The sequence below is a fragment of the Prenolepis imparis genome, unplaced genomic scaffold (assembly GCF_030444845.1).
Source record: "Prenolepis imparis isolate NDT839.2.m4 unplaced genomic scaffold, iyPreImpa1.0 SCAF_7, whole genome shotgun sequence".
NCBI lineage: Eukaryota > Metazoa > Arthropoda > Insecta > Hymenoptera > Formicidae > Prenolepis > Prenolepis imparis.
The window spans coordinates 11,940,869-11,958,246 of record NW_028141165.1 but is presented as its reverse complement, the minus strand read 5'-3'; the positions used below and the strand labels follow the sequence as shown (position 1 = coordinate 11,958,246).

At 30.9% G+C, this 17,378-nt stretch overlaps 3 protein-coding genes across 10 annotated transcripts in view; 2 read left to right on the top strand and 1 right to left on the bottom strand.

Moving 5' to 3' along the window:
* Nucleotides 1-12,481, top strand: part of Trol (terribly reduced optic lobes) — a 157,158-nt gene extending 144,677 nt beyond the window's left edge. For 3 of the 8 annotated variants that reach the window (XM_083042631.1, XM_083042630.1, XM_083042629.1), the window contains 14 exons: nt 107-367; nt 522-788; nt 1,401-1,559; nt 2,289-2,555; nt 2,858-3,009; nt 3,177-3,493; nt 3,840-4,315; nt 4,608-4,773; nt 6,807-7,200; nt 7,512-7,881; nt 8,050-8,251; nt 8,452-8,802; nt 8,985-9,501; nt 9,592-12,481. In XM_083042631.1, the coding sequence (XP_082898757.1) occupies nt 107-367; nt 522-788; nt 1,401-1,559; nt 2,289-2,555; nt 2,858-3,009; nt 3,177-3,493; nt 3,840-4,315; nt 4,608-4,773; nt 6,807-7,200; nt 7,512-7,881; nt 8,050-8,251; nt 8,452-8,802; nt 8,985-9,240 (3,638 nt within the window). In that variant the 3' untranslated portion in view covers nt 9,241-9,501; nt 9,592-12,481. Of the gene's footprint in view, nt 1-106; nt 368-521; nt 789-1,400; nt 1,560-2,288; nt 2,556-2,857; nt 3,010-3,176; nt 3,494-3,839; nt 4,316-4,607; nt 4,774-5,305; nt 6,108-6,806; nt 7,201-7,511; nt 7,890-8,049; nt 8,252-8,451; nt 8,803-8,984; nt 9,502-9,591 lie in introns of those variants that run through there. The other 5 variants (XM_083042634.1, XM_083042632.1, XM_083042637.1 and 2 more) reach the window with 4 other exon arrangements.
* Nucleotides 12,482-12,656: 175 nt separating this feature from the next.
* On the bottom strand, nt 12,657-14,413 carry Ste14 (isoprenylcysteine carboxylmethyltransferase ste14). Its single transcript, XM_083042638.1, has 3 exons — nt 13,904-14,413; nt 13,355-13,834; nt 12,657-13,268 (listed from the first exon to the last, which is right to left on the bottom strand). The coding sequence occupies exons 1-3, from the start codon at nt 14,099-14,101 to the stop codon at nt 13,086-13,088; spliced, it is 861 nt and encodes a 286-aa protein (XP_082898764.1). The 5' UTR covers nt 14,102-14,413; the 3' UTR covers nt 12,657-13,085.
* Nucleotides 14,414-14,524: 111 nt separating this feature from the next.
* On the top strand, nt 14,525-17,311 carry Pll (serine/threonine-protein kinase pelle). The gene is made up of 4 exons (XM_083042383.1): nt 14,525-14,865; nt 15,099-15,683; nt 15,951-16,390; nt 16,580-17,311. Exons 1-4 carry the CDS (start codon nt 14,769-14,771, stop codon nt 16,919-16,921), a joined length of 1,464 nt encoding a protein of 487 aa, XP_082898509.1. The 5' UTR covers nt 14,525-14,768; the 3' UTR covers nt 16,922-17,311.
* The last annotated feature ends 67 nt before the right edge of the window (nt 17,312-17,378 follow it).

The following is a 17,378-nucleotide window of genomic DNA, read 5'->3' as shown; positions in this document are numbered from 1 at the left end:
TATAAGAAGCTCATTATTCTAAATTTTTAATTTTGTATTTTATAAATTCACAAAATTAACGATTAATTAATTCAAACGATTATTTATTTCGTGCGATTTCTTCTAGCTCCGCCAAGAATCGAATTGAATCCCACGCGTCAGACAGTGGGACCCGGAGAAAATCCATCCATCATTTGCACCGCCACAGGAGACGAACCTCTGCATATCGAATGGGAAGCTATAGGGCGTCCGTTACCGTATTTGGTATCGCAAAGCCGTGGTATCCTCCAATTCCACGGTATCACTTATTCCGATGCCGGCAAATACGTATGCAAAGCGACGAACGGAGCAGGAACAGCGGAAGCGGTAGCTGAAGTTTTAGTCAATGGTCAGTAGAAAATAATTAGAATAATCAGTTAGTATATTTAAATCTACAATGTATTTTATATACACAGTAAAATATCATACATTTATTAAATATTTAACAATTATTCGGAATAAAAAGCAATTTTGTTATAAATCAATACTTACGCAATTTACAGAACATTCTTACAACGACGCAGATGTTCGCGCTGAACAAAGAGACGTGGTGACACATGCCGGCAATTCCGTGCGTTTACGTTGCGTGGTACGCGAACGTGCGACAATTCATTGGAGTCGAGAGGGACAAGCCTTGCCGAGCACCGCGCGAATCGGAGAAGATTACTTGGAGTTGACGCAAGTGAAACCAGAAGACAGCGGGAGATACATCTGTCAAGCTCAGACCAGCCGCGGTGTATCCAGCGATTATATTAATTTCAACGTATCTCGTAAGTTTCATTGTTTTTCCCTATAAACACTGTTGTTTCAGCATCATTTTATAGATCCTTGCTTCTATTTGAATGCATCTATCAAACATCAAAATGCACTTCATATTTACGCTAAACAATGTTTCGCCTGTTAAGAAATCTTAATTTTGCCTTTAATCCTTTTGGGATTCTGTAATAGAAAGAAATCTTAGCGTATACATTTTGAATCGTAATCCTGGAATGATTAAAATCACAAACAACTAGTTTTTACAAGATATTTCCTTCGCTATCTCTGTCCGATTTTTCAACAACAGTGGATTTTTTTCAGTGATATTTTTCAATAAAATCAAGTCAATAAAATCGTAATTAGTCTCGATGTTGTGATTATCTCGATTGTCTAAAGATTCTTGTAGAAAATTTGTCTTGTAGAAAAATGTCGCAAGGATGTTCAAAAAGATGATCCTTTAAATGTTTTTTGAATTTTGGTTGTTTGGGCTTAATAATAATTAATAATTAATAACGAGATAGCACATAGCAAACGTGGTTCCACGAGAACGTCTTTACAAGTTTAGGTTTTTTTATAAGGCTCGCGTTATGATTTAGTTTTTAATTTGCTTGCGGATTGCATGCCAGTGTACCGATCGCAGTGCAGGCATTGGGAGTATGAATGCAGAAGTCTACAATGCATTCCAATGGAATACTTTTGCGACGGCTATGTTCAGTGCAACGATGGTACTGACGAACGCTTCTGCCGCAACGCGCGCTATCGCCAATATCTTCAAAGACGACGCGGTTTGTTTTGAGATATATGTGTGTCATGTAACGTCTTGTAGTTCTTCTACTTGTAGTGAACTGTTCTTTATACTCTTGCTTACTGTACAAAACTACAAGGAAAGGATACGAATTAAAATATATTTTTAACCAGAGACCAAAACTTAAATAACAGATTTAAGTGGAATAAAATATTAAAATATATATGTGTGTGTTTTATACAAGTTCCGATCAGTTATCTTTATACAATTATGCAAAAAATATTATACGTATCTCATCCTTGTCAGGACCAAAGATTTATTTGTAAATGAATGTTTCTATACTTCAGATTTTATAGTTAATATTATGATGTTAATATCTTTGCAAACTCGGTACTATTTCTTAAAGAAATCATTTTAAACAACTGTTTATGTAATATTCTTTTGCTCTCTAATGTTGCTCTAACAAGAAATAATTTATTTTATGTATATTTTCTGCACAATTTCTTATTTTTTTCTATTTATGTATTTTTTTTTTTTTTTTTTTTTTTAATTTGAACAATATGAAAAATTTTAATACGAAGATATATAAAATACAACAAACAAGTCTTGTAATTTATTTTAAACATCGATCACACACAAAAAATTGTCATTTATCTGTTTTTTAAAACACAATAATGATCTACATAAAAACCAGGATTTTATGTATATACATTTTTCTAATTTTACAATTAATCGTAACGTGTGGCCAAGATATATAATTCGATTCTAGCTACTGCCGTGCCTTCAATAAGCGTCGAGGCGTCTCAAGATCCAATAAACATCGGTGACACAGTTGATATACATTGCACATGCACTGGACGAAGCCCACGTTATCACTGGTCGAGACCGAATCATGTGGGCCTGCCAGCAAACGCCCAAGAGTACGGTAATATTCTGAGACTGACTAATGTAGCTGTCACCGATAGTGGACCCTACAGATGCATAGTGAACACGCCTGAGGGTACATTCGAAAAGGACTTCAATTTGATTGTCCATGGTAATTATTAAGAAATATATACAACAATAATAGATATGTGTACATGATATTCATATATATACATATACATATATATACATATTCATATATATACATATTTATATACATATATATCTGTTAATGCTATCTATTATTAATGTTATTTATTAATCTAATTAATATAATCTATTCTTTGTTAATGCTTACTAAAATTTTACGTATGCTTCACGTAAGTAAATTGATAAAAATAACGGTTTTATTGCGACAATCTTGTTACGGATAAGGATTTTTATAATTCTACATTAATATGTATATACAATCAGGCGGAATCCATGATGAACCAGCAATTGAAACGAAATTTGCGCCATATGGGTCGAGCTTAGAAATGGATTGTCGTATAGATCTCGATCCACCGATACAATATCACTGGAACAAGCTTAATGGATTTTTACCACGTGATAGTCAGGCTTTGGAGGTATGCAATATATGTATATATTAACAAATATATATCTCTGGAATTTCTAATTAAATCTTAGAGGAATTCTGAGTCAAAGATATATTATAGAATTATATATATATATATCTTTAAATAATTATACCGTATTGTGATAGATATTTAATATATTTTTTTATTTCATGCAGAGCAAATTAAAGCTGACTAACGTAAAGGCTGAGGATGCTGGAACATACATTTGCGTTGGGTATAATGGACAAGCGCAAGTAGAAGTTCCTACAGTGCTGGTCGTAACAGGAGTGGTGCCTAATTTTAGTCAGGCACCTGGAAGCTACATCGCTCTTCCGCCTTTATCCGATTCCTACCTTAAGTTTAATATCGAAATCTCCTTTAAACCAGAAAGTTATGACGGTATTCTGTTATATAACGACGAGTCCAGTCAGCAATGGACCAACGACAGTGACTACATTGCTTTATCTCTAATTAACGGATATCCGCAATTTAAGTAAGTAAAAAATTTTATATCTTAGATATATAGGTATATAGAACATTTATAAGTTATTATATTATAAGTAGTACATATTTTATTATTATCAAATTTGTGAAGAGTATAAAATTTGCCTAAATAACATTTAGCTCAATTAAATAATTATTTAATCGAAAAATAATTTTTAGAATATATTTTTGGAATAATTAAATTCTAGATTAATTCTAGAAATAACTTAAAACTTGATTATTGAACATTGAAAATTGAACGTTGCTTTCCGTGGATATGGATTGAAACTGTTTTAAATTCGATATACTAACAGTCTTCATTACACATGTGTATTATACATTGAATATCTTGATAGATTCAATCTCGGATCCGGAGCAGCTATTGTCCACGCGGATAAGCCTGTCACTCTGAGCGATTGGCATACCATTAAAATCCAACGCAATCGAAAGGAGGCAACAATGGTGGTAGACGGCGAGAGCACTTACAAGGTGGTTGCGGAAGGCAGACGTCAAGGTCTGGATCTCAAAGACCCCCTGTACATCGGCGGACTACCTAATACTTTAAGCTACAGCAAGATCAACGAACAACTCGAGGTGACCACGGGTTTCGTCGGATGCATTAGCCGATTAGTTCTCGGAGAGAAGCAGGTTGATCTGATCGGCGATCAGACAGAGAGTGTGGGAATCACGAGCTGCGAGACTTGCGCCGAAAATCCCTGTTACAACGGCGGTGTATGTCAGGAAACGGCCACGAAGAACGGCTACACATGCCTGTGCCGAACTGGTTTCGGCGGCAAACACTGCGATTACGTCGGACAATCTTGTTATCCAGGTACAAACGATGATCTATTCATTAACTAATTTATATATACATATATTACATTTTATTTAACTTGCTTGCTAATTTATATTATTTAATTTAAACTATGAATAAGCAAATGTACATAATAAGCATATAATTTAATTATAAGTAATTTTTTCATCGTAATTAATTATAACAATTGCACTGTATCGTATGAATATTGATAAATCGATTTGTTAATAATAGAATATTTAGTGTTTTATTGTTTCCAAATTTAACATTTTTAAACAATACTTATAGTAAACAAATTGTATAACAATAGGTGCATGCGGAGAAGGTAAATGCATCGACAAGGATATCGGCTTCGATTGTTATTGCCCGATCGGGAAGACGGGATCACGATGCGAGCATTCGGTGAACATTCACGATCCAGCTTTCCATGACGACAGAGCTTTTCTCGCGTATCCAACTCCGAAAGCTTATAGAAAGTAAGTACACTCATCCTATCGATTGAACGCACGTGCACGCATTACTTTTTAATTAATACTCTTGATCGATGTTACAAGCGCCCAGGATCGAACATATTGTCATGGTGATTGCGTCTTATGTATTTCGTACTTTGAGTTCCTTTAAATAATTATTTGCATATAGCTTGCATACAAAAAAATGAGATAATTAAAAGAAATTAATAGGAGACATCGTGTAAAATTAATTTTTCAAAATGAATAAATAAATTTCTTTGTTGTAAGATTTGAAATACTAAATAAAAATAATTATTTATACATAATTATTTAAAAATAAATTTTACATAAATAAATCTTTCTTGTATTATTCCGAAATAAAACACATAGAAAGTCCTGTCTAGACAATAATCATAATAAATGGAAATTTTCTATAAATGAATCTTTACACCTTTGACAAACTAACAGATTTGACTATAATTGGAATATAGGTACTAATCTCATTGTCAGTGCACATTTGAACCTCATCAAGCATCCTAATTACTAAAATTCTTTTCAGGGAAAGAGAGAGTTCGACCACTACACACAGTCGATCACGATTACGCAACGCACAAATTAGGCAACCACGATCAAGGCCACATCACCACAATAATTTGCACCACACAAAACATTAGCTAAACTTAGCACCAATTTTACGCACTTAGAAAATCATTACTTATCCAATCTCACAGCAGTAATCTACTTCCGTAGATCTAATCAATCTCCATAATACATATGAGCTCTATTTAAAATTTTTAAGATACATTTACGTCTGTTTGAGAAGATTTAAGTTTGACTTATTTGCAATTTATCACTGCCTGTTTTTTTTTTGTTTGATATATATAGTAGCAATGTAAAGATAAAGCAATATGAGTTTTTAACAGATGTTTTGCAACAAGCCTGCCTAGTGCGTAGTTCCTTACAATGGACGTCATGGTGCTGTAATGTTAGAACATCAGTCAATTGAATTAGTAATTCATGTTTTGTACAGCTTTTTAATTAATACACTTAACGCGTCACTCTTTTTAGTCATTATTAATTATTAAAAGTAATATGCGCGCGTGAAGTCACTGCCAAATCCGTTGCATTTAACAATAGTCCCAACTCAAGCTTAGAGAAAACGTTAAAGTCGTAATATCCATATACGTGTATATGACAATTATATATATGACAGCATATGTAAAATGTTTATACTTATATCTAAGATTCTATATATAATATAAATATTAAAAAAAGAGATATTTGACATACGAATGACCGTTTATATATTTAGCGAGGGGGGGACTATATCATGCTATACAAATAAATATATTTAAAACAAATGCTTTACTTTAAAGAAATGCTTTATTTTAAATGAAGCAAATAAATATTTTTAAAACAAATTCAATGTAATAATAAGTCATACATTTTAGCTTAAGAGGACAATATTTTAATTTAAATTTCATCACTTGTATATTTAAAATAACAAAAAGGTAAGTTTTAAGAAAGATACATTATTTATATTTGTAACACATCTATTTTTGGCAAAATGTGTTGTTTAGTACAAGCTTAGTAATGAGTTGTTTAGTATATTTTCATATGTATAATACGTATGTGTGTATACGTAAATCCTTCTCTTATCTTTTTCTCATTTATATTCTTATAATTAATAGTTTTAGAAATAATTTGTTCATATAATAAATTATATATATTACTTGCATGTACCTCCCATGTACACTTAACAAAGGACAAGCTATAACAAATTTTTTTTTGCTTCATTATGTAAAAATTGCTTCATTATATATAAATTAATTTTAATTAACATTTTCTATAAAGAAAAAAGAATAAGACAAGAAAACAGGGCATTTATATAATATTTTACGCAATATATAAAAAACTAAAATAAAGGTGTGCAAGAATATGTGCTCTCATTGAGTTTTTATAATAAAAAAAAAAATATATATATATATATATTGCTTAAAGTCTTTTTTGTAGATGTATACAATAATACATTCTTTTATATTCTCAATACTTAATTTTAGGCTTAAGGTAGCCATGAGTTTTAACCCTACGGACTCCGGGGATGGAATCTTGATGTATTGTTCTCAAGATGACGAAGGCCGCAGAGATTTTGCAGCGCTCATAATAAAAGACAAACACATCGAATTCCGTTATGATATCGGCTCCGGAATGGCAACGATAAGATCACCTTATGCAGTTCAACCTGGTGTATGGACATACGTAACATTGAATCGAGATTACAAAGCAGCCAAAATGTCAGTGAACAGCGAGCCATTTCTGGAAGCTAAATCACCTGGAGCTGAAAGAACCATGGTATTAAATACACCTCTTTACATCGGAGGGGTGGATCGCAGTAGAATCATGGTCAATACAGATGTGGGTGTTGATCGTAGTTTTCGTGGATGTATAAGCGAAGTAAGAATATTATTAATTATATAAAATAACGATATATACAGTTCTATATTTATTATGACTAGTATTATTATTTTGATAATAAATTCTTTGAAAAATTTAGAAGTGAGCAAAAATGAAATAAAAAATCTCTTTAATTTTCAATATATCTTTAACTATAAATCAAAGTAAAATTTTGTAATATTTCAAAATAAAAATATATGAGGATATATAGTTACAAATATACGATAATAATTAACAACTTTAACTTGCAGTAGACAAAAACAAATTCTCTTCATTTGTAACATATATTTTCTAATTTATGTTATATATAGCTCGAAGTCTCGTCAGTCAGTTTGAACATATTGAATTCATCGATTGCCTCAGCCTATATCGAAAACTGTTCGATGTCTCATCTGAATCGGGCAATAATGCATACCACTATCACAACTTCGACATCCACTCAGCCGCCAACGTTGCACGATCCTTGCTCGTGGAACCCTTGCATTAATGGCATATGTCAAAGTGTGCACGATGATTATTCATGTACATGCGAATACGGATATGTGGGCAGAAACTGTGAGAATGTACTGAAGCAATGCGAATTACTTACACCGTGTAGAAACGGGGGTACTTGCACCGATCTTAGCGGATCTTACAAATGCGATTGTCATCTCGGTTATAATGGACAAGATTGTGAAAAGTGTAAGTAAGATTATAAATTAAAATCTCAACTGCAATTTTATTAGAATTACAAGTTATTAAAAATAGAGAAATTATAACTAGATAGATCTTTAGAGACATTTTACAAAATGCTATAAAATAATAAAAATAAAATATTTTATTTAAAACCACATGATTATATTTTTGTAGTGGCAGAGATCACGTACGATGTTGCTTTCAAAGGAGATGGCTGGTTGGAACTTGACAGATCTGTTATGACGCACGAAGAAGAACGTGAAGTTGTGGGCCTTGAAATCAGTACAAATAAGAGCAACGGACTGATTATGTGGCATGGTCAAACTATGAATGATCTAACACCCGATGATTACATCGCCGTTGCTGTAGTAGATGGGTATGTACGACATAAACTGCAATATAATTTTCTTACAAAAATAAAATAACTAATGTTTATATAAAAGATTTTTTTTCGATTTAAATATTTTTTTTTAATTCTAATACTATTCACGCTGCTCTAGTTTTAAGATATTGATGAATCTTGCAAGATTACCCTTTAAATGCGCCTTTTGTGTACGAGTACTTTGTGTTTTCTAGATATGTGGAGTATCAATACAATTTAGGCTCCGGTCCCGCTATAATTCGCGTCACCGCTCAGCGGGTCGATGACGGAGGACGACATAGAATAATCCTGAAACGTCAAGGAAGCGATGGTAGCATCGAACTGAACGGCGAGCATACCGAGAGCGGTGTAAGCGATGGGCTTCAACAGATCCTGAACGCGAGAGGTAGCGTTTATTTGGGCGGATTGCCGGATTACGCGATGACTTACGGAAGGTACCATGACGGATTCTCCGGTTGCATTTACACTCTAGAGGTACAGGACTCAGGGGCTATCCATATCGGTGAAAAGGCTATCAAAGGAGTAAACGTGTCGCCGTGTACCAAGTAAGATGTAAATTTAAGATATCTTCTACTGTAAAGAGAGAAGAAAAAATGTTAAATTTTTCACTAATAAATTTAATATACTTTCTGATCAGCAAATGAAAATGACGTAAAATTCAGTATTCAAGATAATTTTATAGATGTGACTAATCTCGTTGGATATTATTTTTGCACGCCGCTCACAGAGTAAGATGGATTCCATCTTCACTCGTATTCACAGACGCAGACCCAGATGTATTCGATGCGTTTGTCCCACCGCCACCAGTGAACATTATTCATCCAAAACCCGCGTCCAATCTGGCCGCGTGCGACTTGACGAGTTACTCATTGTTAATTATTCTTCAGAATTTGATCGCGTTGACTAGGGATATTAAGGAACAAAGTGTACTTTTCACGCTATTATGCGTAGACGCAATTAACGTTTTCAAGGGCTTATTATAAGCTAAACAATAGAATATTATGTAATGTTACATAATATTCTTAATCTTTTATTTGTTTGGAAATACATGTTCCTCTTTAGACCAAGAGTGATTGTTAAATTAAACACCAATGTATAATATCTTGAAAAACGTGTATTTCCATAATTTGCATATACGATATATATATATATATATATATATATATATATATATATATATATTAAATTTGTAAATTGTTTAATGCTTAACCAATATATCGGAAATACTGTGGCGAAAAACTACGGTATGTCACTTTCTAGCATTTCTAATTTTCTTTTGTCTCGAATATATAATAATATATTTAATGTTAATTTATCATGTTTTTATTTTGCAGTGATCGAACTGATAAATTTTCAACACGTGGTGACTTCGGCTAAGAAAACGATCTGCATCTGAGAAACGTATTGCGAGTTTGTATTGTTAAAGCGGTAGCTGATATAAATGTCGAATCTAAAGCCAAAAATGTAGACTTAAAATTTTTCATATCCAATGTTTTGAAGAGAACATTACAAGATAGACGATCAAAAGCAAATCTGATATCATAACTAATCAAACATTGTCAGAGTATTGTATAACATAAAGATGACTCTTTGCGATTACGATAAAAGAATAATTTTGTGTATGGGACATTCTGTTCATATACAAAAATCGAAAAGTAAAACACATTTAATTTATTTCTTTAATTCGGTTTATTATAAACAATTTATTGTAAACGATTTTCAGTGAGACGGAACATGAAAAATACGAAACTGTGACTGTTATTAAACGAGCAACAAAACAATTTTATATCCATAGATATACAAGAATCTATCTTGTATCAATATATCACTATCAATATTTTATAATTAAGATAACTATAACGTTTTATACTGCTTTATTTACATGAAAAGATTGAAATATTCAATTTGCGAATAATAAATTGTCATTTTTAAAAAGTGACAAAAAATTTATGCATTTAGGAAATCTCATTTTTAAACCATCAGTTATAATGTAAATATAAAAAATTTAATCTTTGAAACTTTCAATTCTTATGCTTTAACGTTTTTTCTTCTTATTTGTTTCATGTAATTAGCATTGTTTTATTTTTTGCGAATCAGCTGAATGATTGCAAATAGCTGATGCAGTGACTGATGAAACGAAAATGTATTAATGATAAAGTGTATAGTCTATAATTTTTCACTGCCATGTGCTAATTTATTCATATTCGTAATATGAGCAGACTTGCGTCAAATAGGATAAATATATATTATTCACTAGAGTATGAGTGTAATCAAAGTTTTAATAAGACTTTGAGATATATCTCCCATTACCGAAAAGACAATAAATTCTCATCACAGCCAAAGTTATTTCGTTGGGGAAAACGACTTTTTCTATATGATACTATAGATATCGAATTTTTACAAAAAGTTAAAAAGAGTGCGCAGATTTATATATTTATAACATAAAAAGTTACGGACATCTTTCATTCAATATTACAGATTGTCATGAAAAATAAGATCCGTGAAGTAAAAAAAGATAGAAAATATATCAATAATCAAATAAAGAATTGATGAGCATTAAGTATCTAAATTCAGATTGCACTCATACCATGATGAATACTTATCAGTTATCGTACACATATATGTAGGTGCTTATACATGTGATTTTTAATGCAATAGGCAAATAATCAAGAATACTTAATAGGTAATGAATAAATAACAGCATCATCGAACGCGCGTACAGTACTTTTATATTAAAAGGTTTGAGGGTGGGTTTAAAAGGTTTGAGGGTGGGTTTAAAAGGTTTAAAGGTATCAGTTTACGTGATATATAAACGAAGAAAGTTACATATATGAGAGGAAAAATCGCGATAGGTAGATAAGAATGACGTAGGTAAAAAAATATGTGTTGCTACATATATAAAATTCATATCGAATAAACTATGAGACACAAAATATGCGCACCATATGCGGATAATTAGTGGTCTCTAATATTGTCTATATTCAAGACTTTATGAAAGTAAAACGTACAATTTGAAAGTAATAATAATAATTATTGCTTAGCGCAATTAAATCATTTAAAATTTAAAATCATTTAAAATATCAATTAAAGTGCAATATTCATCATAAATACTTTTATTGTAGTACAAATATTTTTATTCCACTTGCATACGTTAAACAAAAAAATGCGATTGATTTAAATCTTTCTAAATCACTTTATTGTACTTACAATTAGATGGAATATTTATAGATGGAACGTTTTTATATTAATACATTTATCGCGTAATTAATTGCTAATTTTAAATACATTTCCCTGCGCGCAATATAATTGCGTATCTATTTTACAAGTTTATACGATAAAATAGGATATATATACACACATATTCTCCTAATGTATATAATTATTAAAAATACGAAAGAGATCTGCCTCCATGATGCATATTGAATATACCTTTTTTTCTTTTTCAAACATCATCAAAAGGTATTGTCTAATTTATGCAAGTAAACTGTAAAGCGTTATATTTTTTTACGATCTCCATAATATATATTGCAGTATGCTTATTATTAATATTTAACATTGCATTTATGTATCTTTTATGCAAATGCGAAGTATATCAAATTAATCAAGTAAAAATATCGTACGTAATGTGCAACAAGAAATATGATTGAACAATATTCTATAGATTGTTTTTAGAGAATTATTTAAAAAACGAGATATACCGAAATATAATAATGTATCATAGTTCCCGTGAAGTTTTCTACGTCCGCAACGATTCTATTATTAAAACTGTAAATGATCATGTACAGAATAACCCGAGATATTGTATATTACTATATTCTAACACTTTACATATATAACTGATGCATATACTTGTATATTATTATAACTCCTTAATTATATCCCGACATCGAATGAACGCTTTTGGATGTTCATGCAAATATTAGTTATGTAATGCTGTAATATGTATATTGTATTTTATATGTACAGGGTGCAAAATGAGACAAATATTCCGGTCTGAAATGCCTTCTTTACATAATTGCGGCGTTCGGGTGTGAATAATATCAATGACATCCTAATTAAAACATCTCAATTAGGAATGATATTTCAGGTGGTAATAGCTAGTATTGCATCACCCTGTATATAAAATCATATTGAAAGTATTTACCGTAATATTATATAAATGTAATCTATTGTTATATAATAATTCTTCAAAGAAAATGAGACAATAAATATAATTTTGCTAACAAATTGTGTACTTTCGCTAATATTTTTCATGAATATTTTCATCATAATATTATCGTAAATATTTTAATGATATAATGTTCATACGCATAAAACTTCTAATTTCCAATTTGTTTGTCAGATTTATTCTTAAACATTTTCCAAAAATTTGTAAGAAACATAAAAGGATATACAAGAATATTTTTAAAAAATTTATTTATATAACCATTCACAACATTTATATACTGCTATTTTGTACTAGTTATATACATGTTTTAATTATTAATTGTTAACAATTAATATATTAAATTTGAGCGTATTTTACATGGATATAATAATGGATAAATATAAGTAATCACATATCACAAATAGTTATTCGTTACATATAGCAATAAAAATTAAGACAAAAATAAATTATAATAACAGCCGTTATAATTTATTTATATTATTTATCTGTGTGTGTGTGTGTGTGTGTTTGTGTATGTGTAAAAAGATAAAAAAGGTTTCTAAAAGTTTGAATAATTATAATGAATTATTTCAATCAATTCTTAGAAATGTATACAAAATGTTTCCTTTCCATACGTTATAACGATCTTGATAAAAAATGAAATTACACCAACGTAGGATGCTATGAACTAATTTTATATCCAGATATAAACGGAAGGCCTGTACCTACTTTTTCTTGATATTTAATATAGTCTTCCTCAAAGAAACTTAATAAAGTTATTTCTTCGATCAGAACACGTTCATTGAAAAATCTCCATGACATCAATGCATATGCACAGAAACAGAGTGGATTTTGAAGTATTAACTGAAACAAGAATTTATAAAACATTAATTAATAATATAATCAAAGTATAGAATTAAATACTCTATGAAAAATTTATGATACCTCACCTGTGTTCCTATAGACCAATAAAACCATCCTACATAACTAGGATGTCTGCACAAACTGTATACACCGTGTGTAACAAGTTGGTGATTGTCACTCTTCTCGCTTTGCACAATATGATTAAAATTGTGCTTTGCAGTGCACATTGCTAGTTTTCTCAGAATTTCACCGGAGATGCATAATATTAATCCAAAATAAGATACTGGAGAAGGCAGTTTCAAATTATGAAAATAATGCCTCTCTATGAAAAATTCTATCCAACTGAGACATGCTGCTACGCCATACGCTATGCTATGATTGAGAATAAAATTGTCGATTGACAATACTGCCGGATTTGTCCATGCTATAGCTAGAAATTCCGAATAATGGAAGCTTGCTAATATTGTCATGTAAATTCCAAATATCTGCCATGACGGCGGCGCAGTGATTGATATTAAAATACCAATTCCAAATACATATCCAAGAAACAATGCTCTGACTGCCACCTGTAAAAGAAAGAAGTGCTTGAGTAAAATTTTAACATACATAACGTACAATAGCGAGAGAAAACTTACTTGATAAGCAAAGCCACGAAATGCCAAACATGCGAGTACATTTATGAAAATGTACTGTATTGTATGTAGAAACCAGATATTTGTAAAGTATACAACATAAACGTCAAGTTCTAATCTAAACAGTAATTCAGGAAGAAGAGATATTAAACCAGCTGCGATGAAACAGAACAGGCTAAGAATTCCATTTCTGCACAGCATCTTTCTGACAAATTTTTTTCTTCACAAATATATGCCAATCCTTTACAACGATAAACAGCTTATTATCACTTCTCATCAAGCCGGCATATACGATTTTTAATAATTAACAATTTGTGTCTCTTGTGTACATTTTTTTCTATATATATAAAAGCATCTCAATTGAATGCTTTTATTAATAATAATATGTTATCTCACTATTTTGAATAATAAGAATGGAAAAATTTTCTTAAAAAAAAGTAACATAAGAAAGTACGATAAAGTCAATTGTCACAAACGGAGAGAGAGCTATACGACACTCTAGTAGATACTACATACTACATCAAATCAGCTGATGATCTCATCCTCAATGGATGTGAGTGTGGGAGAGTAAATATTGTGCTGCCACCAAGCAGCTAACTTGGGATTTAAATAAAGTATCAATTACTGCATATATTGAATGAACGTACATATGTATGTACATCACAGAACGTACAGTTTGTTACAGTTGATTAAACATTATTTTAGCAATCTATATATTTCTGTGTAACATTGTGCACTCTGCATAAGGTACTGAATATGCACAGTGAATTAAAAGTATAATAATTTTACAATACGTTGTGTGTGCAAGAAAATACACAATACACACAATATACAATACATAATATATAATACGTGAAATAACTACAAAATGGAGAGCTTGAAATATATTTATCACTTGCCATTCTCTGAACGATCAGAATTTTGTAAAATTATGAATCAAAATGATAAATGGGAAGAGCTAGCTGGTAAGTCATTGGAAAGTCCCACAGTGTTTATAAAATCTATATTTAATACTACCTCTTTTTTATTTGTTTTTTTTTGCACATTAAATTGCATTTTACTTTATCTTTTTCAATTGTTTATGCCATTTCTACTCTCTTTTTAATAACCAGTTGTTGCAAATATGATGTTACAACTATCTATGCTATATGCGAAGCCTATGTATTCCATTTAATTGGAATTCTTTTCACATTGACAGGTACTTGGATGAAGTACGATGTTCTAACAATACAAAGTCTAAGAAAGGAAAAGAATCCTACGGATGAACTTTTGACACTATGGGGTCATCATAATCATACAATAGCAGAATTATTTGTGTTATTGTCCAGAATGCAACACTATCAGTCAATGGTTCCCTTATTGCCTTTTGTCGATCAGAAATTTCATCAACTTTTGTACAACGGAGAGGCTAATTTGCAAAACATATCACGCAAGCAGCTGATCAACAAAAATACTAAGGATTTAAAGATTGGAACACAGAATTTTAATCAACGTGCATCGCCACAGCAGAGTGTTGATAAGATTTTAAATCAACCAGTTATGCAGTTAGCTATTAGTCCAAGTAATTCTAATAATTTGCTAGTGGCCTCGCCAGGAGCAGCTGCTGTTTTACTGCCATCTTCACAAAATACTGGCAGTAACGGCAAAAAGATTAATGAATCACCACTACCAAAAACAGAAACTACTTTGCCACATGCAAGTTATAGCGAACTAGCTATTGCTACAAATGGATGGAATCCACACAATATATTGGGAAAAGGTGGTTTTGGAACAGTATATAGAGGTACGTATCTGAGGCACACGAGGCATGTAGAAATTTAATTTTGAAAAAAACTTATATCAAATAAATAGTATTTGTATATAATTATTATATACAATTATTTGTATTTGTATGTTAAGAAATAATGGCATTTTTTATATTTTAAGATTTATTACTCTGATTGGCTTTGTTTACAGCAGAAATAGATTATTTATTATAATTTGAGTTACAAAAGATATGCAAGTTAAAAGAATCATTATTTATTTAAATTACTATTTGTATATATTGTAGGCACTTGGAAAAACACCGACGTGGCAATAAAAAGAATTCGACAAAAAGGGCCTGATTCAGACGAAAGTTATATTCTACAACTCCAGCAATCACTGAAAGAAATAAAAATTTTGAATTCTCGTGCTCATGAAAATATTTTACCTTTATACGCGTATAGTTTTGGCGGCGAGGCACCGTGCTTGGTTTATCAGTTAATGAAGAATGGGTCTTTAGAGGACAGGCTCCTGTTAAAACAAAACACCAAGCCACTAATGTGGATACAAAGACACGAGATTGCCAAAGGTATAGCACGTGGATTGCAATACTTGCATATCATAGGAGAGAAACCATTGATTCACGGTGATATTAAGAGTGCGAATATTTTGTTGGATAAAAATTTCGAGCCCAAAATTGGCGATTTTGGTTTAGCACGGGAAGGTCCTGAAAGAGATAGTATGAAGGTAATTATCATAAATGTAATAGTAATGTAAATATATGATTATAAATTATTTATGTAAGTTGCTAAAAAAATTTCAAAATTGATTTCTAGCTATATTTACAAATGTTATAATTTTTAAAAAATTTAAATATTTAATAAAGATTTATATTTTATTTTATTATATTTAATCATTATTATTAATAATTACTAGATCAGCAAGATTCATGGAACTAGACCCTACCTACCTGAAGAATTTTTATTCGACAAAAAATTATCTACAAAAATAGACACTTATAGCTATGGTATAGTTTTATTCGAAATGGCAACTGGGCTTCGGGCTTATGATGATTCGCGACCCGAGAAGAAATTTTTACGAGATTTAATTGATGCTTGGGAAGACGAAGATCTGTTTCTATTGATAGACAAGAAGGCCGGTGATAAAGACAAACAAGTTTATAAAAATTTAATATCCTTGGGAAAGTGGTGTGCTAACCGATTGGCGCAAAATCGGCCGGAAATGGAACTTGTATTTCGAAAATTAAATGATTTATAAACACATTTATAATCACAACGTAATATAAGTCTGCCTTTTTGAAATCGAGCAAACCGAATCACATATTTATTCCAATTGCAAATATGAAAATTATATATAAAAGCATATTGTGATATATCAATTGGTAAAAATTAATTAATCGCCAGGAATAAATTCAATAAATAAACAATGATAACTTGACACACTGGCAAAGATTTATTTAACATTTAAATTATTTGCGACGTTTCGACCATATGGTTTGTGGTCGAAACGTCGCAAATAATTTAAATGTTAAATAAATCTTTGCCAGTGTGTCAAGTTATCATTGTTTACATATTGTGCTATAATAGATTACGGTTGATGCACTGTAAATATCATTATGAGAAAAAAAGTTATTCATATTTTTATATTATATACATAAAATAAAATAAAATATTATGTGAAGATTCACATGGTTAAGCTTAAGTTTTGCTAACAA

Excerpts from the sequence above, each read along its gene's own strand:
- Pll (XM_083042383.1), top strand. The coding sequence starts at position 14,769 with ATGGAGAGCTTGAAATATATTTATCACTTGCCATTCTCTGAACGATCA. Across the intron at positions 14,866-15,098 it reads TAAATGGGAAGAGCTAGCTG|GTACTTGGATGAAGTACGAT; the intron begins GTAAGTCATTGG and ends TCACATTGACAG. Across the intron at positions 15,684-15,950 it reads TTTTGGAACAGTATATAGAG|GCACTTGGAAAAACACCGAC; the intron begins GTACGTATCTGA and ends TATATATTGTAG.
- Ste14 (XM_083042638.1), bottom strand. The coding sequence starts at position 14,101 with ATGCTGTGCAGAAATGGAATTCTTAGCCTGTTCTGTTTCATCGCAGCT. Across the intron at positions 13,835-13,903 it reads TTCGTGGCTTTGCTTATCAA|GTGGCAGTCAGAGCATTGTT; the intron begins GTAAGTTTTCTC and ends TTTCTTTTACAG. Across the intron at positions 13,269-13,354 it reads ATTGGTCTATAGGAACACAG|TTAATACTTCAAAATCCACT; the intron begins GTGAGGTATCAT and ends TTCTTGTTTCAG.